Below are 10,240 nucleotides of genomic sequence, written 5' to 3'. Positions count from 1 at the left end.
CATGAGCCGCTGACGCATAATACAAATCAATTCATAAATAAAACTTATACAAACACAGATGTAGAAGTCAGAGGTTGTTCGAACATTTTATTGTCGTTTCACTTGAACTTGCAAAGAACAGCAGCTCAATGCGCAGCTGTAGCTGTTTCATTGATATCCCAGTAAAATTATCGACTTGCTCGCTGGCAGCCTAATAATGGCATTGTGCGCCGGCTATGCATTCGGGCGCACGATCATAGCTGCCAACGCTGCATACTTACGTCGTTATGGACGTTCCCAGGCGGTCCGTGCGTCGTCTTGCCGCGGAAACTGCCGCAAGATCTGTTTGCAGCGCTTCGGATCAACACCTCCTTTCGGCAACGCTTGTCTAGTATCCCGTCTCATCTGGTTCCCTCTAGCAGCATACACGGTTATGCAACGCCCTACATTCGCTAATCCGACCAACCAAAATGTCCACTTTCTTCCCCTGTTATTGAGCAGGGTCCCTCTGCCAGACACTTGCACATACTCAGAAAATAGCTGTTTTTTCTACAGTGTCGTAGATTAGGGAGATATTAACATGAGTGCGCAAGAGCCGACCAAGGGCGCAGAACAAGAGCCATAACACAAAGCAAATAAAGTGAAGTACTTGTAATGCGCAGCTGAGCTGCTAATTAAGCTTACTTGTACTCGCTGAACAGCTTCTTGTCGACATTAATCGCCTCCTCTTGGCTGAGATACTTGATCGAATCCATTCTGCTACAGTAGGCAACTCTAGGTATCGAACACAGATATCGTAATTCTGCACTCACTTTTGCTAGGATTGGTAAAGCCTTGCTCTGAAAAATACATCGCAAAATCTATTAACCAATCCAGAAATAAAGCAGGTTATATTCAGCATCACAATGAATATTTGTTTGCATCTGTGTACTTCCTGGACAGTAACGATAGACTAAATTAGACAGCATGACCAAGCATACAATACTTTAGTGTTTTTGAGCTTACCAGCTAGCACAATTGTCAGAAAATGTTACAAAATAAAAATTTAGATCTGTTTACAGTAGTTTCATAGCATAACCTATTTTGCTTTTAATTTCTAAAGTACTGAAATAAATTTCAGAACATTATTATAGTAGAAAGCACCAATTGGAGTCTTTACATTTGATGTATATGTGCCATACACCGAATTTAGCACCGAGACAACACTATATACCGAGCTAATATGCATGCCATGAATAGATAAAGAATACTAGAGAAATTTACACCACAAATCAAAACTATAATTTGTCTCAACGGGACATTATAATCCTAGGTTATTTGATGATACTCCTTGAATGGATGCTCACTTACACGCACGATGTACTGCAACATCACCAATTCAAAGCCAATGGAAATCCTCAAGTTCAATCAGCTCAATCAGCACATATCTGACCACATGACAAGTGAAACGAAATTAGACAGGAGCATAACCAGAATGGCAGTCGGAAAGTGGAGTCACCTGCAGGAATACCAGAGTTTTTTTAGAGCACCTGATTGAAAACGGCAAGTTTGACTAAGCTCGGCAGTGAGTTAGACACCACAGTGTTACGTCATTAGCTGTACTGGTGTAGTTCCTGAGCTCCCACTACAGTACTCCGACCAGGCTCTCTGACTGTTTCATGTCGCAGGATGCTTCTTGCCACGTAGTGAGAAGCGAGAAGGTAACTTGTGGCTAGCCTACCATTACAGCCTAGTACAGCTGACACGGACTACACTACACTACACCGTCTACAGAGGTGCCGGTCATGCTTTGATTCAAAGTTTAAACATTCTTCTCAAATTCTCGACATAGGTTGTAGCCTATAGCCCTGTAGTGGCAGCGAACAGGCTACATCGGTAGAGCTAGGTGTTACATTTGTATGTGTGTGCTGCAGCGTGAGTGTGCACACAGGCACTTGAAGCGTTTCAATAAAATATAATGCTAAATAAATACGAAATCTATTTACTACCAAAGTCTTAATGTTTCTATACTCTTTTCACCTATTATTGCTGAGAGAGTCTATGTCCCCCAGGGTACTGCCGGAACGTACCCTGGTACTATCTAACATGCCGGACCGTACCTTGCCTACTCCACTAACGAGTCTAGGGAGTCGCCTACGCCTACTCCATAACCCTAACTCTAACCCTAACCCTAACCATATCAGATAGTTAGCAGGGTACGTTCCGGTATACCGTACCGTACCCAGGGTACGTTCCGGCACTACCCTGGGGGACATAGACCCTATGAGCCCTATTATTGCCAACAACTATTATTATTCCACCAAGAGTAGGAAGAAGAGGAACTGCTCTTGTTGGGTTACATTATTGTATCTACCCCTCACATAAATCGACCAGGCTCTCCGACTGTTACACGTCGTAGGAAGTATAACGTATAATGGCCAACGTAGTGTTAAGCAAGAAGGGAACTTGTGGCTACCCCTCAGCGTGCCGCTGAGAGGGTCTATGTCCCATAGGGTACTGCCGGAATGTACCCTGGGTACGGTCCGGTATACTGGAACGTACCCCGGTAACTATCTAATATGCCGCACCGTACCTCGCCTACTCCACTAACGAGTCTAGGGAGTCGCCTACGCCTACTCCCTAACCATAACCATATTAGATACTGAGATAGTTCCCAGGGTACGTTCCGGTATACCAGACCGTACCCAGGGTACGTTCCGGCAGTACCCTGGGGGACATAGACCCTATGAGCCACAGTGCCCTGGATATAATAATTAATATGCCGCAAAGTAGCCTACGTAGTCGGCACCCGAATATGAAAGATGCAAGTCATCCCCGTGGCTCGGATGACCACGTAAAATGGCGGTCCCGTCTCCAGAAATACTAGCCAATGGGGACGTAAAAGAACCACTGAGGGCGCAAAGGAACTCTGGCTGTGACCACCCTCAGTGCCATTTGGCTAAAGGCTGAGTACCTGGCGTTACCCAATTATTGAATTAAGCTAGATCCCACCTCATGAAGAAGAAGTAAATAAAAATAAAGAAGAAGTAAATAAATAGAAGAAGTAAATAAAAAGAAGAAGAAGAAGAAGAAGAACTAAATAAGGAAGAAGAAGAAGAAGAAGAAGAAGAAGAAGAATTAAAAATATTAAATAAAATTCCCTGCACATTCCAAAGAGAGAGAATCAGTGCATTGCCGCTTGTGAAATACAAGAGCCAAGATACAACATACAACAAGTCGAGAACTACACAGACATGCACAAAATAATATAGCTGGTTGGTAAATAAATTACTTCCACTGAGGATACGATCTAAAATAACTATAAATATTATTATTTTGATAAAAATGTGTAAACACATTGATTGAGTTTACCTTGTAAGTTGTAGTTCTTGTTGTACTGTAACGAAAGCCTGCGACACGACACCAGGGGCGCTGGTGATACACAAACAGAGCCGCGGCCCGCGAAGAGAATCTTATTACGAGAAGAACTACGAGATTTTAACAAAGGATTTATTCACTATAATTCCGTACATCGCTGGAAATCTCACAAGATAACTATCACTGATGATGTGGAGTCTACTAAATTGTGTACCTTCGCAATTTTTGGTCTGCTATGGATGCATGATGGGTAAAACAATGTTCACGATTGTGCAAAAACTGAATTAAGAACGTGCTGTAGGCCCCTATCTTATTTTGACACTAAAATCACAATAAAGAACGAAATATTAGACGTTATTGTACCTTTATAGTGTATACGGTTACAGATCTGGAAAACTCTCGTAGCACAGCAATGTTACATGAGGTAAATGTGTCGTAGTGCACGCTGTAGCCTAAATTAGTAAAGATAGAACATTGTTTACAAACAGACTCGGAAAGAAATAGAACTTAGAAGGCCCATCAACAGTGCTGATAGTGATATAGTGATACAAACTTCAAGAGTTAGTGTGTGTATTGAAGTTAGGACATCATACCGTAGCATGTTCCATTTTTCGGGCAAGCTAGTGACACAATACATTATATAATGTCAAAATTTTCTATAATTTACCCCTGATATATTATTACAGCTGATAGGGTCTATGTATCCCTGGGTACTGCCGGAACGTACCCTGGGTACGGTCCGGTATACCGGAACGTACACTGGTAACTATATCTGATATGGTTACTAGGTAGTAGGCGTAGGCGACTCCCTAGACTTGTTAGTGGAGTAGGCGAGGTACGGTCCGGCATATTATAGATAGTACCAGGGTACGTTCCGGTATACCGGACCGTACCCAGGGTACGTTCCGGCAGTACCCAGGGAGACATAGACCCTGGCAGCGATATTACAGCTCAAGGACTAGTATTACTATTAGACTAATTGGTGATAGTATGTATTGCTCAAACCTAGTTTGGAACCCCTATTTATATATAGTTCATATATATGCTAAACTAATTTGGGTCCGGGGTGATAAACTAGGATTGGGCCATATATTTTAACACGCGCGCACACGCACACACACACACACACACCACACCACACACACCCACACACACACACACACACACACACCACACACACACACACACCAACACACACTCACCACACACACACACACACACACACACACACACACACACACACACACACACACACTCACACACACACCACACACACACACACACACACACACAACACACACACACACACACACACATATATTGCTGATACACATAGTTATATACATGTATTTACTATTAGGTTTGATAAAAAATAATCTTTTGGATAGTGTACAACACCCATGTTCATGGCCATGAAATGTATCACATAGAAGCATGGTACGGCTACAGCATAGGTGTTGTAGGGCGTACACCTCCAATCCCTCTCTCTGGACCCCATAGATTCTCTCCTTTCCCCCAGGATCTCCACCTCTCCTCTTCTTCCTCTCTCTCCCTCTTGCTTCTTTATTCTTTCTTTATCTTCCTCTCTTTTGCCTACTCTCCCTAGTATTGTATGTACATATCCCTATGTGACCATATATAGTATTGTTACACCTCTAGTACATGACATAACCATATTGCTGCTGAAATGTTCCGTTTCACTCTTCTTTTTCATCTCCTCTTCTCTTTTTTCTTCTTCTCTCTTCGTTTTTGTCGTCTTCTTCTTCTTCTTCCATTATTGGGTTAGGTTACTCTGAGATATACTTATCTCTAAGTTATTCGACAGCTTTTCTTTAGGTATAAGATTTTCAAATGTATGAGTGTCAGGCTGTGTATTGACAATTTGACATTATGCTCGTAAGCTGGTTGGGATAATGTAATATATGGTCACGGTGGTACAGTGCCCTTTATCTAGCACAATACTACTATATCACTGCTAACTAAACTTATATTAAAATAACAGTTAACTTTAGATTATGCATTGCCTAACTAAAGCAAAGACATGATATAAAAAAAAGAATGAAAACAGTTTAGGCACCTCGAAACTACTTGCACTATGCGCCACGGTGTAGCTGCCCGTGTCGTAGAACTATTTCAGTATCTATATCTTATTCAATTCAGATAAACGAATGAAACTAGATTGCCATAATTATCGAATCTGTAATGATCACAAGCTATAGAACGAGAGCTCTCTTAGCTTAATTTATTTACCCCATATACATCAGAGTCCCTGCTTTACTCGGCTTAATATGTCAATGGTCATGATACGTGGACTTCTCTACATGTAATTATATGTTAGCACGAGGCAAACCACCAGACCACGACATAACCACCAGTGAAGGGGGAGTATGAGGGAGGGCTGTAACCTCCCTAATGGGTGCAGCCACATAGTTGGGTGCTTTAGGTAGCAGTTAATGGCCTCTAATGAGCAATTAATATGAAGAAACAATGTCAATGAGAAAATAGAAGGTTGGCATACTCATAAATCTCTTTGCATTTTTCAATCATTTGCTAGTATTCATTCGTAGAGGATGGGTGGGCGGGCCATAATAAAAATGTTGTTTGTTTGCCTCACCCGACCGACCCTGCCAAAAACGGGCGACTCAAAAAATTGTATTGATCTTTTTCTTTTTCTTTTTACAAATTGTATCAACTGGGGTACAGTATATAAATCTGTATGCAATACATTATTGCACCAAGCAAAACGAACATTCAACATAAAAGGTATCTCCACACAGCACACTCGAGCATGTAGACACCATGCTGAATTTGTAAAAAGACCCCTTAAAAAAAAGCCTACCTACCTACCAAACTTTTCGTGGGCACCCTATAGACGACAGGTTCGATAGACCGAAGGTCGCGATAGACCGAAGGTCGATAGACTGAATATTGCAAAGGGTTAGGGTTAGGATTAGGGTTAGGGTTAGGGCATATATATGGTTTATGGTTTATAGTGGCATCATATGATTTATAGTGGCATCGGTGGATGTGCGGCATATTCACGTTCGAATACGGCATCAGTGGATGTCCGGATGCGTAGCCTGGAGGCTAGGCAACCGATTCCGGACGTGTAGCCACTGCGTATTCGAATAAACCTTCGGTTTATCAGGCCTTCGGTTTATCGGACCTTCGGTCTATAGGGCTGTAACCAACTTTTCAGCCTGGGTCGGTTGAGGGCAAACAAAGATTTTTTAATTGTGGCCTGGATGGACGAAGTGGCTCTAATATCACCCTGGATGTGCCAGTGCATGTACTGTATGTTTATTCTCATTCCTTAGCTTCAGTCGTGCCTGCCGGCTAGTGATCATGTAGAGCTCGATTGCTTCTCGAATCGTTTGTGTTGATTGCAAATATTGATTGGTAATAATGACATGGTTAGATGTAACATATGCATTCTTTGCTAGAGTGCTAGATGATGTCAGGGTATTGATTGGAGCTGTGTATTTTCTTACGTAGCTAGCAGGCTAACTTCACGTGTGTATGTGGGGGGGGGGGGAGAGATGTTAGGAAAATCTGGTAGCGCGAGCTGGCAGGTAGAACCCCGGGCCACAATTAAAAAAATATTTGTTTGCCCTCATCCGACCCAGGCTGGAAATTTTTTGAAGGGGTCTTTTTACAAATTCAGCATGGTGTCTACATGCTCGAGTGTACTTGTGTGGAGATACCTTTTATGTTGAATGTTTGTTTTGCTTGGTACATATAATGTATTGCCTACAGATTTATATAATGTACACTGATACAATTTGTAAAAAAGAAGAGATCAATAAAAAATTTTGAGTTGGTTCCTTTTTGGCGGGCCGGTCGGGTGAACAAACAATATTTTTATTATGGCCCCGGCTGCTTTCACACATAATCACGGTGTGTTTGAGGACACATTGTGAGGTTTTTGGTGCTCACTGTTGACCTTTCATGTGGAGGTGTGCACGCAATGTTCAGATATTATACTAAAATCATGTGTTGTTCGTTTTAAACACCACCTTAATACTTGAGATTCAAAGTTGTGCTGGCCCAAGAGCTCGTGTGGGCTGTTACTGGGGTTGAGGTGTTTTATTAGTTAGATGAGGTCATTAGGTTCATTATATAATCAGTTTGTGACTGGCTGCTGTCCAGAGTAGATTGAAATGGTAAAGAGTTTAGAAGAGCAATAACTCCAGGTTATTTGTCATGTTTAAAAATACATATTTATTCTCTTTAGACAGGTCATAACAAAATGACCAGAAACTCAAAAGTTTGGTACGAGCTAGTTTGCCAATTCTCATTCCCACTTCATGGCCGTCAGGCGTCAGTGAAAGTAATTAAACTACATGTCATCATATATATACAGTAACACCTATCGTCTCCTGTCCCGCTACCAGTGATGATGAATTGACAGTGCCTGGTCACGGTGCCGCTGCCATGACAGCTGAACATTTAGTGAGCCCGGTGAGCTGCGTGCGGCTTGTGCGCAGGGGGTGGACGAGAATGGTTCGGCGCCGCGGAGAAAACCCGGAGCCTGAAGGGCAGTCATGCGAGGGGTCGCCAACGAGCAGGGCTGTCACCTGCTGTGAAGACCACCTGCTACTCACGGAGAAAGTGACGGAAGTTATCTCAGCAATCGACAGAAGAGAAGCAGAGGACTGATAAACGATTTCCACGAAAGATCGGTGAGATTGTTTGGGCATGTGTGTTCGCACCCGAGTGAGTTTCATAGGTGCAGTAATGTTCGTGCTGGTAACGCGGCGTGTGTAGCTTTGTAACGCTGGTTGTAAGCTTGTAGATAGCTGATGAGATGTGGTTGCACGGTTTACACTTTCCGAGTAATCCGCTATATCTGGCTTATAGGTGCAACACATGTACGAACACGATGCGTGCAGCACACGGGCACGCACGGATCGCACTCAGTCCATATGCACTAAAACAAGACGCACCACACACCCAACAGCGACACACCACAATCCATGCACAGCCAGCGCATTGCTAGGCAGCACGCACTCCGACGCATCCCACTGCAACGCTACACTGACACACGACAGCAGAACACACCACCATTTGCGATGCACGCACGCACCACGCCTGACTACACACACACAGACACAACGCATGCATGCACGCAGCGCAACTCACTGCAGACACACAACAGCACCAGACCACATCCCCGCATTGCATGCACGCAGCGCCCCACAGCAGACACACACACACAGACACACACGCAAACATTAAAAGGTGAATTTCTATCAGGCGACGACGCTTCGGAAGTGTCTGACGGCTCGTAGCAGTCGCCGGCGTCCGTCGGCAGAGGCGCTCGCGGTGCGGCGGCGTGTCTTGGTGAGGAAGGGAAAGGGGCGGCAGCCGGGTGGAGGAGCTTATGCCCAGCAGCTCCAGCAGGAATACGCCAGCCTGCTGTCGCGATACGCGGAGCCGAGCTCACCATAGATCAGCTGAAGCTATCGCACAAGGTAATGACCGATCGCTAATAGAGCAAGGTAACTGATAGAGCAAGGTAACTGCTGACTGGTAGAGGAAGGTAACCAATGACTGGTAGAGGAAGGTAACTAACTGGTGACTGATTGAGGAAGGTAACTGGTGACTGGTAGAGGAAGGTACTGGCCTGGTAGGAGGAAGGTAACTAAACTAGGTGACTGATAGAGGAAGGTAACTGGTGGCTGATTGGTGCTCACTGTATTTTTACTTGATTGTCTCGCTTCAAGGTTCTGCGTGTGTATAAGTTAATAGATGTGCTGGATGTGTCGCCTATTACCCACACACGTGTTTCCGGAGCATGCGCGTGTTTCAGGCAGTTTATGAAACTGCACGGCTATAAAAATGTGTAGGCATGGCCTAAAAATATTGATCTAAAGACACACTACAAAACAATTGCACCTCGCAAAATTTTTTGCCAAACACTCCCACAATATTCCTTCCTGGCGAATATACTCTGACCTGCCACATTGTTGTTTGCACGCTCTCTACATTTGTTTGTTTTTCTTGCAGGGACCATTGGAGCAGTCTATAGACTGGAGCACTGAACCTGATCACGCAGGTGTGTAACTTTCTACTCATGATTACATACTTACTAAGTACTGTTAGTGATTAGTGTGCATCTAGATATTGTGCTGAAATAATTTCTTAGTCTACTTCAGCTAGCAAATCAGAGTGGGTCAATGTGTAGAATAAGAAATCTTTACACAGATTGTGTACTCATAGACATCGTAGGTAGCTACGTTTTACAAACATTTGATTTGATGTGCTAGTATATATATATAATATATTAATTTATTTGGATATAATATGTTATCGTATGATCTATTAAATTGACGTAAATATATTCATGTTCTTACATATATATGCACTTAAGGGCTCACAATGCGCATCCAAACGCTAATTTGCTCCAGTACTAGACTAGCAGAATACTTCGTGGCATGCACCATAATCACACTACCGTTATGAAAAAATAAACTGTTAGTTCCTGCCCATTTCACTGCGGCGTGTCTTTATAAATGGTATTTGAAAAATACCATCCACTGTTGTTGTGGAAATTCGTCCGATGTTGTTGACAGTTTCCGCCAATCCCCCCGGCGAGCAAAGCCGTGCAGCGGTGGGGCCTGGCGTACAGCGTACGGAGCCGCAGCAAAGATAAATAACGATTGTGACGTCACGTTCAACCAACTTCGCGGCTGATATTGTTTGGGCAAAGCAGTTCGGCGTTTGAGGCCCACAATGCCAGTGATTCCTTCAGCTCTTTCTGTGTTTTAAGCAAACCCGCAGGTGAAATGGGAGCACTAGAGTTATTTTGTCATAAGGTAGTGTGATTGATGCATGAGCACGAAGTATTCTGCCTAGTCTAGTACTTCGGAGAAATTAGCGTTTGGATGCGAGATTGTGAGTC

General features: G+C 43.5%; 2 protein-coding genes across 5 annotated transcripts in view; one reads left to right on the top strand and one right to left on the bottom strand.

The window, feature by feature from the left end:
- Positions 1–3,760, bottom strand: part of LOC106809707 (NAD(P)H-hydrate epimerase-like) — an 8,217-nt gene extending 4,457 nt beyond the window's left edge. Inside the window, exons 1-3 of one of the 4 annotated variants that reach the window (XM_014812879.1) lie at positions 3,331–3,582; positions 1,330–1,477; positions 664–818 (exon numbers count right to left, since the gene is read on the bottom strand). In XM_014812879.1, the coding sequence (XP_014668365.1) occupies positions 664–818; positions 1,330–1,350 (176 nt within the window). In that variant the 5' untranslated portion in view covers positions 1,351–1,477; positions 3,331–3,582. Of the gene's footprint in view, positions 1–663; positions 819–1,329; positions 1,478–3,330 lie in introns of all 4 variants that reach the window. The other 3 variants (XM_014812880.1, XM_014812882.1, XM_014812881.1) reach the window with 3 other exon arrangements.
- Positions 3,761–8,597: 4,837 nt separating this feature from the next.
- LOC106809697 overlaps positions 8,598–10,240 on the top strand; it is a 17,711-nt gene continuing 16,068 nt past the window's right edge. The window contains exons 1-2 of the mRNA XM_014812867.1: positions 8,598–8,810; positions 9,346–9,394. The gene's annotated coding sequence lies outside the window, so the exon portion shown is untranslated. The remainder of the gene's footprint in view (positions 8,811–9,345; positions 9,395–10,240) is intronic.

The sequence above is a fragment of the Priapulus caudatus genome, unplaced genomic scaffold, assembly GCF_000485595.1.
Source record: "Priapulus caudatus unplaced genomic scaffold, Priapulus_caudatus-5.0.1 Scaffold378, whole genome shotgun sequence".
Classification (NCBI taxonomy): domain Eukaryota; kingdom Metazoa; phylum Priapulida; class Priapulimorpha; order Priapulimorphida; family Priapulidae; genus Priapulus; species Priapulus caudatus.
This window is presented reverse-complemented; position numbering and strand designations above follow the sequence as displayed.